Here is a 25,065-nt window from a genome sequence, read left to right as displayed (position 1 = left end):
GTTTTTTTTGTTTTTTTCATTTTCAAAAGGCTATAAGATTTGATGAAGGCTTATTTGAAAGTTGATCTTATTAGGTTGAAACTGTCATAATGCTTTTCTGTAAGCCAAATATTTCCCTAGAGTTAAACTAATATTTTTGCATTGTATTTAATTTCCCACCAATAAGATCATGAATCCATTGATCCCACAAAAATGAACTCTTCCTTAAACCTCTCACCAATTCCACACATGCAAGATTTTAAGAAACAGCACTGTCTATTACAATGGGCATCTTTTTTTTTTAATTATCACAACAATAATGAAAGTCTTAATTAACATCCTATAACATCAATATGTTACATCATCATTGAAGAGACAGTCTGATTAATAGGGCAAGAAAAGCTAATTGTATTTGGTTTTTATTTTGAATGGAAAAGAAGCAACTCATGGAAATAGCTGTGCATTAATTAATAATGTGAAATTAATCTAAACTATGGGATTGTTTTCTTCAAATTCAATGCCAACATTTAAAAGAACCATCTATTTTTGGAGATTGTCTTTACATCTTCTACTATGTGCGCATATGCATATATACATATATGTGTATTTTTGTATATTTATATACACATTAAACATTTGCAAAATGTATAATTGGTTTATACAGATAAACTGGCTTAACCAGTTTATCTGTATAAACCAACTGTGCATTTTACAAATATTGTCTTTGAAAAGAGTATTTTCAGGACCCTTTGGATATAAATGATCACAGGAAAGATTTCTCAGGAATATTCACTGATATTGTGTGCATAGTGGTAAAGGATGAGAAATAAGCTTACTTTAATTTTTGTTCCATAGTAGTGTGAAGAATTTCTGGAGTAAAAGTGACATCATTAATGTACCCATGAACTATCTGCTGGTTTGAAATTTAAGGGTAGGTACATGTATTTCCAGAACTTTGTCAAACATGACCTTTAAGAACTCTTTCCATTGAGGGGGAAAAATGAAAATGCTCACATCTGTGTCAATGGGCTTTTGCTTAAACAAAAAATGAAAGGTTAACCTGAGTCACCCACTAATTTGAGTGATGCACCTTAAGTCTCATATTCTTTGGTTTTCTGTTATAGTTGTTTAGGCACTCACTTAAAGTGCTAACTCATCCATACACTGGCAATTTTACTTTTATTAAAAATGATGCATGTTTTCTAAGATTCTTCTCCAAAATCTGCACCAAAGAACAGAACGTAAGAGAAACAGCAACTTCTTCTAGAGATATGTCATCAAAATTTCAAAATCAAGATGATTTTGATGGCGTATTTAGTAACTCAAGTTCTACTCTTTTTCCCATGAAAGTAACATTTATCCAGTGTAATTTTATGATAAGAATATTTTTATAAAATCATTTGTTCTAATCTAAGCATTTATCATTATATGCAAAAGATTTCTTGATGAGAATATTATAGACGGTGCATGTTTTTTGACATTAGCATTTTATTTGGATGAATAATCTTGCAGATGTGAAATTTTAATGAATTATTCATGAAATCACTTTCCTCTGAATTTTCAGTTTGCTACTAATGCTAGTTATTAAACACTTTATTTTGTTCTTTATAAAATCTGATAAAGAAAATAAGTGTGTGCTTAATTGAGAGAAAAGTCGGCTCCTTTCTCAAAGTTTTTCTAAGTGGGCATTTTTTGCTTTGTTCTTGGTGTGTCCAGCAAGTGTGGAGAAGTTGCTTCATGGCCTTTTTTCTTGAAAGCTGACTTTTAACAATTAGGTAACTGTGAAGCAGCTGCTGATGGAGCCTAATGCAATTCGACTAATACATAATAGCAGAGCAGGGAGGAAAAAAAGAAAAAAAAAAACTTAGGCTGTGGCAACTTGTACAACCAGTGTGAACAACCAGCATTTTTATTGCATTTGAGAATGCTATAATGTCAGTAATTAGTACTGACTACACAACATTTTTTTTATTGTCTGTATCAACAGACATGGAATGATGGAATTACAGTTGATGTAAGGAATGAGTTTCTTTTATGCCTTATCAAAAAAAATCTCGTTACTGGCAGCACATACACACACAGCACCATGCTAACAGTCTGGACTGTACCATTTTCATCAAGGCTTATGTGTAGCAGATAGTTCATAAACTATGGCAGACCCGTGAAATGCCACTCGAGCTGTCAATTTGATCCTTGAGATAAGAAAGCTAAAACTCTTTTCTAAATATCCCCAAAACTCGGTGTAAGTTATCAACTAAAAGGTACCAAAGAGATTGAAAACCATTCTATGCACGGTCTTTGTGATCTTAAGAAATGGGGCTCACCTGTTATCTGAAAACTACAAGAATTCTCAAGGCTTCCCCCCTCCCCCCTTAAAAAGTGTTTTTTTTTTTTTGGATAAAATATCTAGTGATTTGCACAGTAGTTCTAGATTGAAAATCTGAGGTATCCCATAGCAATTCTGAGACAGAGCATTGGGAATTAGGTAAGAACCATCCTATGTCAGCATCAAAAAAAAGGGACAGCCAGCTTGGTAGTCACAATTATTCTACATAAGCCTTGATAGGTCATTTTTCTGCTAGTCAAATGCAGAAACCATACAGGTTTCACATTTACAAACTCTGGGGACAAGGAAGGCTGGACCCTCATTCCTGACAGCATGTTTACCTGATACATGGTACTACTTTCATAATGTACGCTTTTCTTTGAGAAAAAAAACATGTAACAAATTGTCTTTACATCTTGGCACCTTGTAAAGTTTTTTTTTTTTATACAAAAGTTCAATATTTTGACACTCCCCATTATTAATCACTACTTCACTGATAAACTTTGAAAGTGTGACCCTGGACTTTCATCATGCAAAATATTTACTGCAGCAGGAGAAAACATTTTTCAACAACATTTTTTTTTCCTTTTCAAATGTTAGGAACTCATTGAAGACAGCCAGAAATGTCAGTGGTAGAATAACACAACGTGGAGGGGGGGGAGGCGGGGGGGGGGAGTATAAAAAAAAGCTTAACACACACAAAAAACACAACTGTACAAAATGCTTCAATCAATGATAACAGAAAAAAACACAAAACAAAATCTGTCAACTATGTTACAATTTAAAAGCCAAAAAAAAAAAGGGGGGGGGTTTCAGGGCTTTTCTCCCACATGTCAGGAAATGTCATCCAATATTCTTAAAGCAAGGATAACTAAATGAAATACATGTGCAGCACACTCTGCAATCCCATTACATACAGTAGGTTTTTTTCCCAAAGCTATTTTTAGTATAGTTAATATAAAGCAGTTGCACAAAAAAAAAAAAAAAGAAAGGTGTTTTGACAAACAGGTGTATGCATTTATTCCTTTTTAGGAACAATATCTAAAAAATGAACCTCCCTCTGCCCTCCCCCAAAAAAGACAAAAGCTCACACAGACACAGCGGGCTATATATGTACAACATAATAAACCCCACCCTAAGGAAGCAATTGGGTACTCAGAGGGATACAGAATCAGAACTGTAAAAATCAGAGTGAAATTTGCTTGACGGAAAGAAAGCCTGAGATTTTTTTTTTCAGTTGGTTCTTCTGCGAGGTCATGACACCCGCAAGAGACATAAAATCTAATTTTTCTCTCTTTTTATTTTTATTTTTTATTTTTTTGCTACAGTCTTTAGACTAAGCATGCAAGACATACAACTAAGTGCAACTGAGTGCAATGTACTTTTCTTTTACTCATTCCCTAAAGGTTTGAACTGAGGTATGCGAACTAACAGTTTCTCATGCTGTTCTCTTTACTCATGTCTAGCTACACATGCTGAGAATGAACTAATCTACCAGATTTTTATCCTCTTTTGAATACCGAACTAGCCAGCAACCCACTCAGTTTAGAAATACAGGGCCCACTTCTCATGATCCCATCGGGCTACTGCCCGCACATCAGGGTAAGTTTAAAATGACCACAGACTGCCCTTTGTGTGGTGGGAAGCAGAGTGGATGGAACTCCAAAGAGTAACTGCCAATCAAGTTTCTGTTTCTTGTACCAAGCTTACGAGTGGACAGGAGTGTTATTTCTTTGTGGAAAATGGTGAATAAAACCTAAACAACAAAAACTGAGAAATTATGCCAAGATAAACCAAAACTGGAGATGTGATCAGAGCACAACCCTGGAAAAAGAAAATGTGGCATACTATCTGTCAAACAAACATTTTTCCCCCTAGAAAATCTATTTTGTGTCCCAGTTCAATCATGGAAGCTTCTCTTGTTCTCTCTGAATTTTATTTAACTGTCTCCTTTATTGGATACACTAATTTTCTGCAACATACATTCACTTTTTTTTTGTTGTTGTTGTGGGAGTGTTCTCCCCCTCTGTAGTTCCTTTAATACTGGTTCCCTACTTTGATCCTTGATAGCCCCCATATTTTTCCTTACAGTAGTGAGCTTCAGTCACTGTAGAGGTGCACAAAAAAAAATTAAATAAAATTTAAAAAAGCAACAACTTTGGTTCCATTACCTACTTGGCCTTCTAAATTTATTATAGAATAAAGGAGCAGTTCTCTCTCAGGTTAGCAATAGCCCATATCTTGTCATTTCCCACTAAATTCTTTCACCTCCTTTGATCAACAATAAGAGGATATTTGGCTTCATACGATAAAGCATATAACAGAGAACATAATTTACCTTTGTGTAATATCTTTGGTAATTTTAGAAAAAAAGTACAAAGGAGAATATAAATTAAGCTCTGAAAGGCTTTCAAACTAAAATAAAAAATAAGCTACCATCCTACATAAATAACTGAGTGACAAAAGTGGTCGCAGAATTGAACATGCTCAGGGGTTTGGTGACTGAGGTGACTGAGAATTCCAGCTTTCTCTCCGCAATCGCGAGAGATGAGAACCGCTGAGCTCCAAAAGGCAAGCTCCAGGCCTGAGACCGCCATCATCTCTCTCACTCTGAGTGCGTGATCCAAGTTGGCATAGGAATATTGTAGAACCAACAAAACTGCAGTACAGGATTTGCACAATTGGAATCATTAACACTTTAACATTTCCTGGGCTCAGTCCTTAACAATTTCCATAACAGGTTCAATCTGAAATCAGATTTTGCATTCAAGCAGATTAATGCCACCAAGCAGTCCCTAATGGATGGATGCTTAAATTAAGTGACAACACCACTACTTTCAGGAATGGCATTTGGTGAAGTCTGTGACATTTTTCACCACTTTGTAGACAAAGTAACCCATTTGGGTACCCTGCACAGATCCTTAGGACTACTTCAGAGAGCTGTTGGTCCATCCAAACTTGTGTCAAACAAGGGAGTGTCTGCCATGGCACTCTTATTTGTCTGTGTTCCCAGAGCCTAGCACAGTGACTGACACATAGTAGGCTCTTTTTGATTGACTGATACTAGCTGCTACTGAATTCAATTGGTGCTAAATATCCTGGTGATGTTACAGATGAAGTGGCATTTAAAAACGATCACTGTGGCTGCCAAGAAAACAACCCTAAGACAAAATTCCCAAATACTGCTTTGTGGAATGAATCTGCGTTGCTTTCTACAGTGTTCTCTGTCTGTCTGTCTGTCATTCATTCTCATTCTTGCAGGATTTCATCCTTTGGAGTTGGACAACCTTCATTGGGGTAGAGTGCAGCATTTGGGACCTTCTTTGCAAAGACCAAAACGGAATGTTTTCTGAATTGAAAGAAAACATGGGTGCTATCTGAAGGAAACTGGAATGAATGACAGAAAACTACAAACAAGAAAATGACATTCAGCTTTGTATAATAAAAACACCTATTAACATTCATCACAGAGTACAGAAAACATTAAAGCCTCAAAGAGGCCCTGGGCCCAAATTGAGGCCTGAGGTCAGAACTTAAAATGGTATAGTAGAAGCCAAAAAAAAAAAAAAGCAATACATTAAAAAGTTTGGGATAATTATTCTTTAACCCCACCCCCCAATACACACACAGAGGCCTTCCCCATCCCAAATGGAAGCAAAAAAAAAAAAAATTGGAGTAAAGGCAGTGATAATCAGCATGCAGTAAGTACTGTGCAAATATGTGGTCCATTGGAATCCTTAAAATCTGGGCAAAGGCTTGATCTGCAGTTTAGGTGAGCATGCTCAGTCTGACGTCCTCAGTGTCTGTGATTGGCAGGACTGCAGTCCAAAGTCTGCTGCTAAATGTAAGTGAATCAGTTTAGCAAATTTACAACACTGATGTTGACTGTAAGAGAGGAAAATCCCAAGTACCAAACAAGTCCATCCAATGCACAGAGTACAAATTCCTTTTTTCAACAAAAAGTAGAAAAATCAAAAATACTCCCAAATGGGATACTTGATGGCACTAAGAGTTAACACATTTCAGAGTTGTCAAAATGGAGTGAAAATCCCCCAGACTGTACAATAATGGAGAGATTTCACAGCGGACTTTGACGTGTTTTGTTTCTGTTTCTTTTTTCCCAATCTTCATTTCTCAGGGTAAGGATATCAGACATTCACTCCATGTCCTCATTTACAGGTTCATCTTCATAATCTCTGTCATGGTCAAAATCTGGACTGTGGTTGGCTGTTGTCACTAAGGAGAGTGGACCTTCATTCTCGTCTGGATCTAAAGGCTCCTCTTTGACATGCACAGGGTGCCTAGGTGGGAAAAAAAATAATCAACAACCGAAAAACATGAACAAGGAGCAAAGTTTCCAATTTAATTAGGAGTGTACTCCTAAAGATTATTAGCATAAATGTGACTTTCCAAAGAATATTAAACTGAAGATGGCAGAGGAAAGGCAGTAAGCTCTCAGAACTCACGATACAATCGCTCAAAAAAAAAAAAACCTTCAAAGAATATTAAACTTTTTACTTTTTTCTTGGGGAATGCATGAGTCATTCTGTCATTCCTTGCTGCCCAAGAAATAACTTCCCTGAAAGAAGTCTTTTTCTTCTGGATTATCTCTTCCCCACTTTGGAAACCATGCTCTCAGCAGACACATCAGGCTGATTAATACAATCTTCAAATAAATAAGTGAAATAAACATCTGTACAACAAAATGCTGGTTTGTCAGACCACTGAGCTCCTGGAGTCTGGACTAATCATTGAGAGCTGTGTGCTCTGCTTCTCTAGTTAACATGCAGAACCTGTGAAACAACTCTCCCGAGGACGACCCCAAGTGAGGTTCTATCATTAATCAACTTCAAGCAAACACAGCAAAGAGACACCATGATACATGCTTGAAACTCCAAATTAATGCATATTTTTACAAACTGTCAATAAGGGAAGAAAAGCCCTGCCAGGAAACACAAACGTCGAGGAAAAGGCCCGCTCAACACAACAATATGATAAGAGAGCAGAGCCCTAACGAGAATAATAACACTGTCAGCTGTAAACAAGGCAAGACACGATCCCCGGCTTCACAGTGGGCACCAGTGTGCTCTACGGAGATGAGATCTGCCAAATTTCTCATTATGGACTAGCCCATGAATAACCCGCAGGGGAGTGTGGGGTGATCATACAAAACTGCTATGATAACAATTGAGAAATGTTGTTCGTAAATCATATTTACAACCGATCCTTTACAAATACAAATTACTTTTTTTGTTCTGGGGCTTTTGATATGGAAAACACCCATTTGAGTTATCATGGTCTCCTTGGTGGGGCTATCAATGGAGAAAGGACTGATTTTTATTGACGTTATCACATATTAGGACTAAGAAGCAGTAATGGAGACCACTGGCTTATTAAATAATTGATGTTGGTACAAACGCTAAACAAAGGGTACAAACCATATTAAAAACAAGCAGAATGTAACTCTGGACCAGGGATTCTGAACCTTTTCTAGGTGTCCTGGATGCTTCTGGCAGTCTGGGAAAGCCTCTATGGACTCTCCCTCAGAATAATACATTTAAATGCATACAATAAAATACACAGGATTACAAAGAAAATCAACCAAACTGGATACAGTTATTAAGATTATTTGGGGTGGGGGGAGGGCAATGAGGGTTAAGTGACTTGCCCAGGGTCACACAGCTAATAAGTGTCAAGTGTCTGAGGATGTTAAGATATTTTTTAAAGCAGAAATTCATAGATGCCTCCCCCGACAAAGAAATCCATACAAGGACACCCTTGAGGGTTCATGAACCCCAGGTTAAGAACCTCTGCCCTAGACTTTTCTGGAAGATATGAAACTTTCCAACACTAAGTGGTTTGAATCTTAATGCAACTCAGATAAAGTTTGGGGAATCCTGCTTAGAAAAAAATGCCACCCCTTTATAGCAAGTTCATACTCCCATGAATAACTAGAACAAAAATTTAAATGTGACACAGCTTCCTACCATGCTTTCACGTATGCCAATATAGGTGAGGCATCTGATCTATGTTCATCTCATTCTTTCCACTAACTCTCAGAGACACAAGGACATAAATGTTGTCCTTTTCTCCTCATATTATAAGGAGCATGGGAGAAGATACTGTCACTTTCTTCCTTTTGGTTTTTCAGTTCTATTAGACTTTGGAACCTTTGACTTGACTTGTAATAAGTTTTGAAAATGGGATAAATTGATTCATTGCATCAGAAAAAAATCAGAAGAAATTAGTTTTGTTTTAGGATGATGTGTGTGTGGGAGGAACCTCCCCTAAAATTGAAGAAGTGCTAGCCTAGATAGGTTTCTCCATAGCATCATGAAGGATCATATGATCTTTGAATCCTTCATGACATACCATTCCCTGTGATCTGAGAGCCCCAACTCAAATGGAGCATTTGCAGATGTGTGAAGTCAGGGAAGGCAGCTCCTCTTCTTTACTTTGTTTGATTTTGGTGCCATATTATAGGTATACACATATTAGAGACTTAATACATAATTATTGATTGAATGAATTCCCTATCAGTGGACTGTTTTGTTTTTTCACAGGAAACCAAAATTAAAATTCACAGCTTAGTTTCTGATAAGATATCAGGAGACACACCTTGGGGTGTTACAAAATGGGACATGGGATGTACTACTTTAGATAATAAAAAGTGAGGCTGTAAAATATGAAATATTGCAGAGCTTCTCACTCTAGATAATTCACATATCCCAAGCAAGTTTAAAACTGGGTTTCACAAAGAGCCACCCATCACACATAAGGGAGGGGCTGCCCAATCCACATTCTCCTTCCCCTTTTCTTCTTGAAAACAGAAAGACTGCTTCTAGAAGGATTAATAGTGAATAATCTTGATCAACTGCAATGTTCCCTTCCTCTGACATCTGAGTAATGCTTTTATTTGTCCATTCTGGAAAAAAGTTGTTTCTTTTCTTTCCTTCTCCTCAATAAAACTAACTTGTTTAAAGGAATTGTGTTGTGGTGGTGTACACAGCATGAAGCAGTTTGCTTTGTAGCTACCTTTTAGAGCACATCAGGATGAAAGTGTTATGTCCTGGAGCTGTAATTAGGCAATGACTTCTAGTGTTTCAAAAGAGAAATAAAAGTAGTGGTATCTGAGTGTCAGAAAAAGTGGGAAGAATGAAGACTTTGGTTGGAGCACTCACTACATATTAGCTGGGTTGCCATGCTAACAAGGTCCTTTAAACCTGGTGATAAAGTTTAAGGCTTGATTTATTCCAATATCCCGGAACAGTTAAAAAACAATTTGCATCATAGCAGGGTAGTGCATATTGGAGGAGAATGAAAAAATGCCATTATAAAATGCACTTAATGGAAATAAGAGGTCACAAAGAGTAACTGTCTATGACACTGATAGTAGGCAGAGGAAATCTGCTGTTGACATATAATTACATTTAGCAAACAGGATAAACCTGTGAAATCTGAGCAACAAACTATGCATTTTGCCTTCTCTGAAAAGCATTTTTGAAACCCAAGTTTCACTAGAAACTCAGAGACCACTTTTTTCTACATTACTAAATTCCGGGGATCCACAATATCACCTCAGAATATCCTGGGTGGATATTTCTTTCTTTCTCTCTCTCTTTATTTTTTTTTTTGCAGGGCAATGAGGGTTAAGTGACATGCCCAAGGTCACACAGCTAGTAAGTGTCAAGTGTCTGAGGCCAGATTTGAACTCAGATCCTCCTGAATCCAGGGCTGGTGCTTTATCCACCACGCCACCTAGCTGCCCCCATCAAATTCTGAAATAAAAGAATGAACAAGTAAAGAAACAAACAAATAAATAACTAAATGAGTAAATTAATAAATAGATAAATATAGCAACAGATGGCAGTATGGAGTCTATTATTGGATTGACCATATGAATTCTAAGTCTGCTTTCCCAAAATGCTCCTCACACATTACCCTGATACCTGTCAGAGATTTTTTGGATAATTTCAAAGGTTGTCCATCATCTGAGATCACTCTATCAACTAAACATTGGGGACTTTAGCCTGAAAAAAGCATTGCTGTACAATTGAGAATAAGCTACTTCAATATCTAAAAGTAAATTCAGAAGGACACCAACATGATAAAGATGAAAACAACAAATACTCACATTAGCATTAGAGAACACAAAAATATTAGTCTCTCTAACAGCAGAATCAACATTTTAAAATGGGTCTGTCCATCTTAATTGAAAAATGACTATTGCCAGTTTAAAGTTCTTTTGAAGAGGGTTACACTAGTAGAGTTATACTGCTGGGATATCAAAATACATTGAGTTTCAGATTTCCCTCCCCACCTACCCTGAATATGGAGGTGGAAAAAAACAGGGCAGGGGAGACATTATTATATATTAATTCCTTTTGATTCTAATCACAACAAATTAAATCTTTTACCACTTTTTCATTTTAGTCACTGACATGACCTTAAAACTAGATGCTGGAAAATTGTGGCCTAAGCTTTGCTCACTTGCTCAAAGTGTTGAAAGGCAAACTACAGCAAGCGCTGAGAGTGTTACAGATATGAATGTGCCTCATTTCCTTAAAGACATCAACTTCCCAAATGAACACGAATATCAAGACCTTTAGAACTCCAGCTTCCCTCTCAAGTATTCAATAATCACTCTTTTTTAGGGGAGGGTCGGGGTTATTTACATCCACACAAACTCACTTCTGTCACCCCATAAATACTGTACACACCCACGGGGCCATCACACCCTTCCTGCCTTACCCTTTCCTATTGTACAAAGCAGTCCCGTTGCCATTCACAGTTAGCATGGACAGCAAGCTTCCATTATTTCATTCAGTTATATATGCACTCATTATACTGCCGTCTGTTGCTATAATGCTCCTATTAATTTTCCTTTTGATATTTTAAGAGCAATCTATAAATCATGTAGCCTTTCCTATGTGCTGTCATTAATGGCTGGAAATAATGCTGTGTTTGGAATGTTAGCTTAAGTTTATCACAGAACTTAATAAACAAGCATATTCTTCCTCTCCTTGTGCTATCCACTACCCATTCTCCTTCCTCACTCCTTTAATCTACCTGAAGCCCAAATCTTGGGATGTTGGAAAGTTGAGTAAATCAAAAATATTTTCAGAGAACTACACAATAATGCTAATAATGATGGTGGTGATGATGATGGCACTCTGATGATGGCCTAGGCTATAAAGAAGAGAAGAGCAAATGAGTTAACAACTTTATTTCTGTGTGCAATTATAGAACGAGATCATGTCATTATGGGCTTTATGTGGAAGTTGTTCAGTGACCCCTTTATCCTCAAATCTATGAAAACCTTTCCAGAAACTACAACTCGTACGAATACTTAGGTCAGTGAGAGGTTCAGAAAATGAATTCTTCTCTTCCCCACCTTTTGATAGAAAAGATTATTATCCAAATATTCCTGAGTCTCCACTTGTCAAGAAAGTAACCACCATGTTTTTCTATACTTACATTGCTTGCATAGGGGAACGGCCCGGGCTACTGTCACTTTCATTACTGTTGGTATGCTCCATTGCACCATTCAGCTCTTCCCTCATAGCACTGGCTAAATTGCCCAGAGTGGGATTACCCATGGAAGCAGTAGTGTAGAGAGGTATACTATTCTCAGCCATTGAAGCCTGCCAATAACACAGAAAGAGTCTATGAAAAAATAAGGCTTAGAAAGACATGCTCATGATAAATAGGTGGGGTGTATTATAGGTTCATTTACTAAATCATGATGAGCTCATTTTCATAGGCGCTGCTTCCTGGCAAACAGAGTTTCTAATGGATTTAGAGTCAGAGTAATCATATAATTTGCTTAAAAACAAAATAAACTCAAGAACTCTAAATGCTACAATATACTTCAAGCTTCAAGTCTTAAGAGATCCTTATGACTGTATATTTTAACCCCAAGAAACAGGAGAGAATCTCTTTCTCCAGATACTAGAACCTTTGAGAGGGTATGAGGTAGGAAGGCACCTTCCCCCAAAGGGGAGTTAACCTGGATTGAGTGGTTCCATGCATTTAGTACTAATGCATGGCTGAGAAGGGACTACTGAATATGAGGTTTCTGTCTGGCGCTTTATTTTCAAGAAAAATTGAATATTTACAGATCACAGTGAAAAATAATGCAATTTTCATTTTTTTATCCATCTTTATAATGCCACTATTGGATATTATAGATTTGATAGGATTATTCTGACTGCACAGTCCCAACTTATGAGAACTTCCATAAACATTTACCCTATAGTGAGGAAGTAGATTATAAAATATGAATCATATATATGTGTGTATATGCAGAAATATAGATATAATTCCCCTGTTTAATGATTTTTTTATAAATCTGGGTATAACTATTATAGGTGAATTTGTGATGGTGATATAAAATATTTTCTGAAATATTTTGTCCTTTAAAAAAAGGGGGGGTTAAACATCTCTTCTTTCTTAGGTGCTTTTTTTTTTTTTAAATGTCTAAATAGACAAAGAGATCCAGAATCATGAGGCAACTCTGGAAGGCAAGAAAAAGAGTAGTGAAAAATGAGAGAAAAAAAAAAAGGCCTCAAATCTAGACCTTCAATACGTTTCTTGCTTAATTCCCATCCAATTTTAATCCTTTTCCTATAATTTGGGGAATGAGACACTACACTGGTTGAAATCATTAAGTACACACTGTACCTAAAAATTTTGTTTTGCTACAGTGCTCCAGTGAACTTTTCCACTGAGGATAAGCTTTAGCAACCCTAGTCAGAGATCAGAAATGATCAAAAGCATTATTTCACTGATCCTACAATAGGCCTGATTTTTCCATCCTGTGTGAACAAAGTTCCATGATAGGCCCAGAGAGTTGGGTAAATCCTGATACCAAAGAAAAGAAGAGCTTTCCTTTGTACATTGGGGGCGTGGGGGTGTTGGGGCAGGGGGGAAGGTAGGCCCTAGGCAGCAAGATTCTAAATTGTGTAGCTGAGCAGCAAGGAGAATGCCTATTAAAATGATCCCAGCCTCACACGTGGTATAAACCCCAAATCCATAAAAGACTTCCCACTACATGCCACATATTTGGGGGGCTAAGCTAACTCACCTACACAGCTGTGGCTGATGGACTAGTGCCAAGGCCAGTCTCTTTGAGAGCCTACTCCCATTCTTCCTCTCCACATTTGAATTTATATAGCTGCCTTTTTTAAAAAAAAGAAATCAGAGGGTTATTTCCTCTGTTTTTGTTTCCAAATGTGGTGAACTCATTTTGATGAACAGCAACTTTGAGCATTCCCTAGTTTCCTACAGTTTGTGAAATAATTTAAGTCAAGTACTTTTTCCACACAGATCTCTTGTAATTGCAATAAAGCATTTTTTTTTTTTTGGCAGAGCAAGGAGAAAAAGCAATTGCCAGAATTATTTTTTGCAAACTGCAGCTGGGCAAAAGCCCTCCTAGCTGCCTTCACTGAAACCCAATGGTCATGCCTCACCAAAAGATGGGCATTTCTTTGGGGACAGTTACTCCAACTTCTCTAGAATGGGAATGTTACAAGATCAGGTTTCTCTCCTGATATTTTCATTACTTCATGGTTTCAACCTGGGTACAAATGATATAGCCTCCATCTTAGGATGGTGATATTTTGAACTCAAGCCAAAGAGCAAAGAGGCATCAACACAGAGACTTTTTAAAAGCAAGAACTTTGCTGGGGGAAAGGCTAATTACAATTCCCGCCAATACTTTAGAATATTGCAGCAGGAGGAACAAGCTGAATGCTTCTTTTCTTTCAGTTTTCAGATACTTGTCTCTATGCTACCCCCAAACACTGGAGGTAAAGGTTAGATGGGGCAACCACTTCCAGGGTAACTGTTTACTTTCATTCCTTGCCTTACTCTCATTCTTTGCTCTACAAAGGAAGTTTCTAATTTTACCTTTGTAAAAGGAGCTCAGGAGAGGAAGAATAGCCAAGACTTGGAAAACCTGGATAAATACATATGCACATATTTTTTAATTAAGAATGCCTGACCATTATGCACTCACACTGTGGCACACAGAATGGAAAAGAAGCCTACATAATCTGACTCCAGGAAAAGAGGAAGAGAGGACAGGAGAACTATCTCTGCTTTTCTGAAACATGTGAGAACTTTGTGATTATGGTATAAACCGTGTGACTTAGACTAAAGGTAAAAACATAACCTGACCAATGACCCAAATTCAACACTTTAACCCACTGTGGCTTACAATACAGTTTCTTAGCTTAGGATATAAGTATAGATGCAAGCAGATAATTTTCCCTGTGAAAGAGACTTAATTTCTTATAGTCTATCCCCACACAAAGGCTATAAGGTCACCTCAGGGTTCGTACGTCTGCCAAAAAACTGAAATGCTTGAATAATGTTTCAGAAGCACTTGAAATATTCCCCATCCATGTTAGTAAAACATTTTGCGATCTTCTGGAAAAAGGGAGTCTATAAATGCAAAAGCATTACTGTTACCCTTAGTTACTATCACTATTCCTAGGCTTAATGAGTTCCATGCTTTATTTCTGTAGTAGATCATGTGGTCCCACTTTATATGGTGTGTACCATGCCACCCTGAATGCCACATTATGTTCCTTAAGATTTTTTAGATTTCCATTTTTTTCTGAAAAAGGGATTATGCCACTATTATTTTTGCTTCTCTTTGGAAATGGGTGATAATGGAAGAACTGCTGTGGGTATCACCACATTGCTTAGCTCCTTCATTTAATTAACCTAGCAGAGAGGTGTCTTATGATGTTGTCTATCCACAAGGATCCAAAATAGTAGAGGAGAGGAAAAAACCATGAGACTTTGATCAGAATTAATTCATTCATCTATTGTGGGCAAAAGAGAGAGAATCTACTCTCCTGGAAAATCTGAAGATAGTTTTGGGGTTATCAAAGAAAACAGGAATGGATAAAGATGACGACATCACCACATGTTTCAGAAATAAAACATGAACAGTTCTGTAATGAGAAGCATACTAATTGAAATTAGTCACATAGTTAACAGAATCCAGAGGAATGCAGGATCATTTCATTTTTGCCTTTCAGCCTCATGAATGTAAAATGTGCCTGTAATCTTAATACTATTCCAGAGACAGAGCAGCCTTTAAATTCACACTTCATACGACTCCAGGGAAAATAAGTTACTAATGAATGGTATTTACAGTGGCTGCCTTTACACATGCTTTCACATTTGCTTTTCTGAAGTTACTGTGTCAACTAAAATAATTAAAAGAAATGCAGAAAGTCATTTCTCCAATTAATTTGTTTCCTGCTTGGGGAAAAAAAATGAAATTGCTTAAATGATAAGTCTGATCAATTTCCCTCCCAAATTTAATTGTGCACAATATACTTAGTCCTTTATTGAGAGTTTATGCAGAACTGAGTGATGTGTGGAACCTGTCCCCTACAGATCTGGGGCTCACTGTGCAAATCACTAACCACTTAATCCAAAAAAAGAAAAAAAGATCAGGAAAAGGCATTTTCAGTTTTTTGAAACTGTTATTTAAAAGTTTTGAAAACTCATTAGAACTAATCTGCTAAGGCAAATGTGGTTTTAAAAAAAAAAAGGAAAAAGGAACACTAACACACCCTAACTCTCTAGGAGTAGATTGGTCATGGATGAACAATTTTAGGGACCTAGATATTATTTAGGTAATTTAAAGTTACATGAGTATTTTTAACTGGTTTGGAAATCAACCCGCTCACACTCTGCAAATGTTTTGCTCACTCTCGTCCTGACATAGGCTCAGGCACACAAGAATGAGGATGCAATGGAAAGTTTCTTCAACCACTAGGCTTCCCTAGTAATACCTGAGAGAGAATCAAACTCCTGCCTGCCTAATATTGACTCCTCCTTCCCTTCTGAAATACAGATTATGTAATGTGCTCTGAATCCGTAGGCAACATCAAATTCTATGGGCATGTTACATAATCTTGCCTGTTTTGCAGAAAATCCAAAGACGTTTTCTCCAACATCTCTATAGTTTAAACAAAAACATCTGTATCATCAGTTCACTTTTACAGAGTGAACTAAACACTGATTTCAGAACAAAAGAAAAATATGCTAAAATAGACTTTAAAAGAAAAAAAGATATGCTTTCTCTTTAAAGCCAGGAACAATAGAAGGTCATGTGACATAGTATCCTATCATTCAGCACATTAATAGCTGTGCTAGAGTAATTACACTTGTGGTATTTTTGCCTCAAGTGAAATTCTGAAATAAGAGGATGGAAATTATGATACTGCTGATAAATATTAATAAGTGAACTTTTAATTTTTTTGCCACAATATTCAAAATGCTAAGCATCCGACTAATGCTGAAGCAGCCTGATATGTGTTTGCCTCCAGGGACTATGATGCTTTGTGCACTTAAGAAAAAAGTTTAACGGAATTAAAATTTAATATCTAATTAGAGCAAGGCTAATATATTTTGAAATGAGTGGGGAAGACACATGCCTCTGTTGCATCTTTGGTACAGTCATTAATCTTACCTGTAAAGCAGCATTGAGAGGTGTACAGTAGGCGTGGCTGCTCTGTATATTTTTAATAAGAGAAGGGTTACTGCATAAGAAAAAAGATAAAAACTCAAAGTTAAATACAATCAACTCTCCTTTTGCTCTCTAAGTTCTGTTTTCAAATCTGTTGGTTTTCCTTCCAATTCAGACAAAATACACATTTAGTAGGTTCTCCCAGAAAAAAAAAAGGTTATATTTAGGTTATATTGAGTCATATGAATTAAAAAACCTAGAAACTGGGCATTTGGGTCTTAAGGCTCACCTGCTTGAAAACATTGCTAAGCTTTATGGAGTAGTACTAGTTATGGTTCTCCAACTGGAGAAAGGAATTTCTTTTGCAAACAAGAAATCTTGTAGGACATCCTTCCATCCAAAGCTTAACCCAAACCAAAGGTCTGATGGGAAAAAAAAAAAAAAAAAAACAGAAAGCTCCAGCCGACATAGGGCAGTAAGTAAGTCGCCACAGGCAACTTAGTAACACCGACAAACAAAGCTGATGGAGCAAGTGCTTGGATGCTTAATAAAGCCAAAATGTATGAAACCCACTAGTTGGGAAACAGTGGGGTAAGTCCTTGGACATGACCTCTGGGGGATCACTTAGTTATTAATAGGAGATAGGAAGGGGAATATTTCTGGAGATGTCAGAAGGTTTCATTTTGTGTCAAACTTTGGTACCAGATCCAAACCTGGGAAGAATATTACAATATAGCATAATATAATAAGGTATATAGTATAGCATAATATAATATAAAAATTTATATATAATAAACTATATCCTAGTGAAGAAATTCTCTTTACTAATGCAGATGTGCAACTGTTTTGAAACTCAAGAGTCTCGTAGAAGGATATTTGGCACTGCATTTTTTTAATGAACCAGGTCAAGATGTAAACCTCAATGGCCTAACTAAAGTCAAAATATTCAATCAGTACACAAGAGATACAACAGGGAAAAGTAGTTGCTTTCAACAGGAAGACTGCCTACATTTGGTGATCTTTCCATGTAAGCATTTAGGAAATGTTTGTGAATTAAAGTGCATCTTTAAAATGTTTAGAAGTTAATAATTTTTTCCAATGTTGGGAGCATTTCAATCATTCATTTTATTACACTTCTATTTTTTTATGCTGAATGAAGAGCAGGAAGAGATTAACCTGAGCCTCATTAAATGCAAATTCCAAACCTAAGTAAAAGTTGCCTTTCTACTTAGTACAATATATCTCAATTACATGGTCACTATCAGTTGTTCAATTAAAGGGTCCCAATAAGTTCCTGAATCCTACTACACCAACATTTGCATTAAAGATGTCAAAAAAGCATTATTCAAGGCACTGGTATTGAGAGAAACAAGAGCAATACATGTACAATCACAAAACTTCGTTCCATCATAAGAAAGTGTGGCATCACTATTGGTGAAATGCAAAACTACATGAGATGAGTCAACCATGCGAAGCAAAGCAACAGCAGAAAAAAAAAATAAAAGCAAGTAAAAAGTCTTACTGTGCAACAAGCTCGTCAAAGTTTTCATCAGGGCAGTATTTTCGAGGACGGCCTCGTTGAATATGGCGGCCACGTTTAAACTCTTCATCATCAACAGTCCAAAAGGACCCAAACTCATCCTCTACTCTGATAAAGCACTTATGCAGGGAGAGGTTGGTGCGAATGGCACCCTGGGACAAGAGCAGCAGCAAAGGAGATGAAGTGGAAACAAAGGGACGCGGGATTGGGGGTAGAACAGACGTCAAATACAAGGAAAAGGAAAAAGAAAATAAAATGCGATAAGCATAAGCAAATGGTTTGTGAGGGTTAATATGCATTGCCGCCTACAAGCTACTAGCATGTGATGCAACGGACACCAAGCAAGCAGGGTCAGGGAGACTGGTGGGCATACAAACGGTAGTGATGAAATGCTTTTTTGTTCCCTTAACTGAAACAACGTGAAACCGCCTTCTTCGTCTAATGCCGTCTAGCAGCCAAAAGCCTCTACGTGAAACTGTAAGCATGATCCAAGCTAGGCTAAGAAGTTCAAACATGGTGGACATACCCACTGATCTTTTGTGGCCTTCGTTTTTGGAACTCTACTTCATCCACTGTCCATACTGCCCCTTTAACGTTTTCTACTCGCACAAAACACTTGTGAAGACTAAGATTATGACGCACTGCATTCTGCAGCAGGTATAAAAGAGAAAAAATTCAGAATTTTCTATAAGAAAAGGCTTTTCATTGTCCAAAAACAGCAGTAAATTCAGCCTAACAGTCTGCATTTGTAAAATCATCCCATTATCTGCCACCCCCGTGGACCACTGGTACGCCGTTACGATTTTCTTTTCCAAAACTGAAAATAAAATCTCAGGACCAAAATTAGGAATCAGTACTTTAGAAATGACCAGTGACTAGACTGAAATTATAACGAGTAAAAAATTTTTGTGTATGCACACCAACCAACAGTAGGTTTCACATTACAAAACATATATAACAGCACTATTAATATATCTTCAAAATAGAAGATGTTTAAACCGTGAAATCCTCTCCTAAGGGAAAAAAAAGCATTATTTTAACAGAACAGAGAAAGAAAAATTCTGAGTTAACAATATCAGATGCTCATTGAGGGTTTTGGCTTTAGAAAGTTTTATTAGTCTCATATATATTAAGCATCATTCGAAGTTTTATTTGAGGGATCAGAAACTTTCTCCACATGTTGCTGATGGGATAATTTTCACTTTAAATTCCATTTGCCACTACTGCCCCTCATATCCCCCAACTCCTACTTCACCCCATGGATCAACATCGATTAATGAAGCCATGTCTTCCCTTAATATACAGAAACAAAAGTTGGCCCTCACTGCTGGCAAGTGACTTACTGAACTGAGTAAGAGCCAAAAGAACACATGGGAAGGGCTCTTGGTGGCAAAATGATGAGATCCCTGCAGCTGATTGCTGTTAGAGACACATGTTTCTTCCTTATGGTTGAAAGTGCCCTTCTGGTGGTCATTCCTAAGCTAAGATGCTCACACACTTATTTAAAAGTACTTTAAAGCAAAGGTATAAACCACTGATTCTTCTATCTTTCTTTGGATTCAGGATGATAGACAACCCTATCTTGAGAGGTTTCTTAATTTTTCATATTTGACTTAAAACCCTTTTCCCCTGTAAAATCTTTAAACTGAGTAATACTCTTACATTTTTAGCACTTTATGGTTTTCAAAGCACTTTCATTGCCATCAGCCTCCCTTGAGCCACACAACCCTGGGGAGTAGTAAATAAGAGAGGAATCTTTATCCTTAATTCACAGGTGAAGGAACTGTGGCCAGGGGGCATGGCTAGAAAGCAGAAGAGCCAGAATTCTTGTTGTTGAGTTGGTGAGTTATTCAGATTTGTCATAGGCATGGTACATGGGCATATCACCAATCTGTAAGCTCCAAGACTAAAACTTTCTGATCTCAAGGGGAAACTGTGGTGGCTCATGGGAAATGTGCTTCAAGATTTTGTTTTGTTTTAAATTTACCAGACCTGTAATTTTATTGTTTTTGGGAGCTCTGTGTAAGGAATTCTTTCTGCCAATGCACATTGAAACATGCTCAGTAATACATGGTTTTATAGTTCTTTAGGACTGATTTTGTTTTAGCCAAACCCCTTAGAACTTCATAACAAAACAAGAGTACTATACAATTCAAAGTCATCACCTTTAGAGACTATATAGTCCAATGATGTTGCTTTTCATTTCTCAAAACATTTCTCCATCACAACTTTTGGAGCTGCCTTTAGAGCCTTGTTGCACATTCTTAGGCATACCATCCATGTGAGCCATTGCTCTTTAAGAGTGAATTTGATCTTTTTTTTTTAAAATAGGCAAAAGTCATTTAGAGCCAAGTTTTACAGAACTAATAATCAGTGAGAATTCTGCTGATCACACCTACTGGATTGAACACCTTATCAAGAAAGATATTGTTCTTGGGCCGGTTGGACTGGATGGCCCCTGTGGTTGTATTGAACTCTGCTGTAACAGACCCCCAATGTAAATTAAAAACTAGCTATGACAAAAAAGGAAAGAGGTACTTTACTTTTCTGTCCATATGGCTCAGAGACAGGCTCTTAAGGCAATTTCCAAAGAGGTGCTTGACAGAAACATGGCCCATATAGCATATAAGAAACTACCCCTGTGCAAGGTGACAAATCAAACAAATTAAAAAAAAATTCACAACAAATCCAAGCATAGATTATACATGTAGAGAACGAATGGTAACATGAATAATTGTTGAGTGAGGCAGCTAACTGGTACAGTGACAAGAGTACTGAACTTGGAGTCAGGAAGTTGTTGCTCAGTTATTTTCAGTCGTGTCCAACTCTCTGTGATCCCATTTGGGGTTTTCTTGGCAAAGATATAGGAATGGTTTTCATTTTCTTTTCCAACTCATTGAACAGATGAGGAAACTAAGGCAAACAGGGTTAAGTGGCTTGACCAGGGTCACACAACTAGTAAGTGTCTGAGGCTGGATTTGAACTCAGGTAGATGTGTCTTCCTAATTCTAGGCTCGGTACTCTATCCACTGCGCCACCTAGCAGGAAGACCTGAGTTCAAGTTTGATCTCAGCTACTTACTAGCTACGTGACCCTGGTCAAGTTACATATTGTCTCTCTCCATCAGTTCTGTCATCTGTAAAATGGAGATAATAGTCCTAATTCCCAGGGATGTTGTGAAGAAAAATAAGATGTTTGTTAAGAGCTTTGCAAATCTCAAAGCATTAGATAAATATTTGCTATATTTCAATCCCAATCATTAGCTAACGTTTTAAAGCAATTAACTGGAGTGAAAAAATACAGAATACAGACTGGTAAATGGAAAAAAAATCCTAAAAAAACACACTGTGATTTCATTATCTCAGTTTTACGACTATGTATATAAATTTGCCAAGGAAAATATAAATTTAGCTAAGGTTATGTGTGTATGTATATACACATATATGTTTATATTGCTAACTATCTGAAAGGAATACTTTTTTTAAAAGGGTAGATACTAAAAATACTGGCTCCTTTCAAACACAACCTTAACTAGCTTTCTAATTATGTATTTACGATAGATGATAATGTAAATAAGAACTGGGGGTACAATTGAAGATACATATATTAGACATTCAATTGTTTCAACTATGAGTAGCACTATTTAATGCCACCTAACCTGTAATTTTTGCATGTGAAAAAGTTACATCTGAAAACCTGAGTCTACATACTATGTCAATGACTAGGATTTTCTGTCATTTTAAATAAAGTTGTTTTGTTTTGTCTTGTTTTACTTATTAGGCTTTATAGCTTCCTCAATCTTGACCAGGGTAGTACTGGACTCAAATTCTAAATAAAGTTCAAGGTTCTTAGGCATAAAGACAAACTTTGTATGTATCTTTATCTCAGATGCCATATTTTCCTTTGCATTGATTCATGAGATGGTCTACCTATTTAATCTGCATATCCTATACAAGATAAGTGTAATATAATTTTAAAAATTACTTTCAAAAGTATTTTGACACAAAATAATATTTCTTCCATCGCAGTTATCATTAAGATATAACAAAGGGATTATTTTGTGTATTTTGGATAAAATAAATAATACTTATCCACTTTGGGGGCACAAGCTATTTTTAGCTCCTATCATCATTTAAGAAAAAAAAAAATAAACAAAATCCAGCATCTAATGCTGCAGATAACACATATGATAATGGCTCACCATCATCTAAAAGGGAGCTCTTTGGCTCCTAGTAATTGGCTCAGAAAAGAGAGAGAGAGAGAGAGAGAGGGAGAGAGAGAGGGAGAGAGAGAGAAAGAGAAAGAGAAACTTAGGGGGAGTTCATTGGAACTTTGCTGGTGCACTTCCTGAGAATACCTTGCAATTTTATCCTACTGGGGACTTTAAATGGGGTGTCCAAGATGAACTTGCTTTAAGCCCATCAATCATATAAAGTCATAGAATGGTGAAGCTGAATGGGTTCCTGAGAGAACACTGCAAAGAGTGTGATGGGAGGATTCCAGTATTATTTTTTCTATTCAGAAGGAAAAGGATATTTGTTTGGGGAGGGAGAGTGGTGACTATGTTTAAAGCCACTTTATGTTGTGAAAGACAAGTCCATCATACTCCAAAAAAACCCACCAGTCAGTTGAAAAACAAATAGCCTAGATTATATAATTTTGGCTTTTCCCATCCAAGGGTTAATTTTTATCCAACTTAATTATAATCCCGAGAGTTGTGACAAGATGATAGAATATTTTAACCAGGTATCAATTGATTGGGAAACAAATTATCCATCTCCACTAATGATGGTTGTGGGTGAAGGGCTAGAAGAATAAAAGCTTTGTGTAAGTAACAAGACATGCCCAATATAACATTCTATTCCTTTATCCTACATATTCCAGCTGGAAAGATAGAATTTCACTGCTAAGAGCAACAACCACAGATGAACTGGTATAATCATGGGAGAGAAAGCCAATAATGAGAGGCTTCAATTAGTGCTTTTCAAAGACGGAAGAAGTTTCCTGCCAAATCTCAAATCATTCCTGTGGATGAGATCGTTTTTGTGTGTCAAAACAAGCAATATAGATTTAATGCCCTCGTGGTGTTACAACTGTATCATGTCATCTGTTGGCAGTGTCTATTTTAGACCTGGTAAAAAACCAAAGACAAGAGGAAGGTGTATGGAAAGGCTTACCTTCCATGTGGCTGCATTGCGCCGGAAGTAAGCAAACATTCGCGTGAACCAGTTATAGATTTCATTTAGGGTTAGTTGCTTTTCTGGAGATTCAAGAATAGCCTGTAAGATAAAGAAGAATGGAAGAGGATTTATGACCATTTCATCACCATCACCATCACCATCATACCTTTCTCTGAAAATATGAAACCATTGTGATCTGGAGCAAAAATCCTAAGACGACTTTCACAAAAAGATCTAAGATTAATGGTTGTATTTAACAGTTCAATAGCAAAATTCAAAATGGAATTATCTAATTGTTTTGAGTTTTTATTTCTGTTTCCTTACAGAAATATTAATTTATTAGTCATTCATAAAGCAGAATCAAAGAGAAATGCAAAACATTTCACTAGCTGATTAAAGCTCAGTAATTATTTAGAGCTCAGATTAATTCTAGGGATCAGAGATTACTGTAGCTTGTGATAATTGACTTGCCATCTTTAAACAGGCTCATTTTCACTGTTGTGTGAAATGAATTTCCTAATAATCACATCGTATTGTAATACTTAATCAAAAGCAATTATGTTATATATTGCAGTTTTAAAAAACCTTATAGAAAAGGTTTGAGCATGCCTGCATACTAAACGGTTTAAAATCTATTTCATCAATATAAGATGTACATAGACACGTGTGCTTTTCGTGATTCTCTTTTGGAAGAATTTACTTACCTGCCTAATTAAAGATGCATATGTAAAGGGTGGTCTAACTTCTGCGTTCTTATAAAATTCTTGGTTCTGCGCAATATCTGCTAAATAAGAATCATTGTACTGTTAATTTTCATTTCTCCAAAAATCAAAATGCCAGTATGTAGTAATCTAAAATGGAAGGTTTCATAGGAAGAGGAGTAAAGCAGTTACCTGAAGAAATGGGCACATTGTATTTATCTGAGTACCGCCTTCTGATGGGTCCCACATTGTGCATGCTGGTGGTAGTGATGACAGAAGGTCCTTGGGTGACAGGAGTGATGGGTGTTGTAGGGGTAGTAGGAGTATGAGGTAAGCTCTGTGGAGAAGCCTCTGATGCTGTTTTGGAGAGTGTGACACTTGATACCAGATTCAACTAGGAAGAAAAGCAAGAAACTCTGTTTGGAAAGACCTTCCTAACAAGAAACTCATTGAAAGCCATGCAAGAATAAGGCACTGGATGCACATCTTTTTTTTTTTTTTTTTTTTTTTTTTTTTTTTTTTTTTTAGTGAGGCAATTGGGGTTAAGTGACTTGCCCAGGGTCACACAGCTAGTAAGTGTTAAGTGTCTGAGGCCGAATTTGAATTCTGGTACTCCTGACTCCAGGGCCGGTGCTCTATCCAGTGTGCCACCTAGCTGCCCCTACTGGATGCACATCTAATCATCAATGGAGGCCCAAGCAGAGTTTCCACTGAAAAAGAGAATTTTTCTTTGATGGTGTATTTTTGATTAGCAAAAATGGTAATCATTTTCTCAGTCTTGGGCAAGTGTTTGTGGTAAGATACAGGGATGGCTGGGAAATGGATCTTTTGTTTTGTTTTTTTTT

General features: G+C 36.8%; 1 protein-coding gene across 16 annotated transcripts in view; it reads right to left on the bottom strand.

The window, feature by feature from the left end:
* Positions 1–1,864: 1,864 nt before the first annotated feature.
* Positions 1,865–25,065, bottom strand: part of FOXP1 (forkhead box P1) — a 691,415-nt gene continuing 668,214 nt past the window's right edge. For 13 of the 16 annotated variants that reach the window (XM_043986904.1, XM_043986912.1, XM_043986933.1 and 10 more), the window contains 7 exons: positions 24,413–24,614; positions 24,224–24,303; positions 23,517–23,618; positions 18,866–18,987; positions 16,803–16,872; positions 11,783–11,949; positions 1,865–6,606 (listed from right to left, as the gene is read on the bottom strand). In XM_043986904.1, coding sequence (XP_043842839.1) covers positions 6,462–6,606; positions 11,783–11,949; positions 16,803–16,872; positions 18,866–18,987; positions 23,517–23,618; positions 24,224–24,303; positions 24,413–24,614 — 888 coding nt within the window. In that variant the 3' untranslated portion in view covers positions 1,865–6,461. The remainder of the gene's footprint in view (positions 6,607–11,782; positions 11,950–16,802; positions 16,873–18,865; positions 18,988–23,516; positions 23,619–24,223; positions 24,304–24,412; positions 24,615–25,065) is intronic. The other 3 variants (XM_043986961.1, XM_043986896.1, XM_043986887.1) reach the window with 1 other exon arrangement.

The sequence above is a fragment of the Dromiciops gliroides genome, chromosome 1 (assembly GCF_019393635.1).
Source record: "Dromiciops gliroides isolate mDroGli1 chromosome 1, mDroGli1.pri, whole genome shotgun sequence".
NCBI lineage: Eukaryota > Metazoa > Chordata > Mammalia > Microbiotheria > Microbiotheriidae > Dromiciops > Dromiciops gliroides.
The sequence above is the reverse complement of the archived record's forward strand: the minus strand, read 5'-3'. Positions and strand labels throughout refer to the sequence as shown.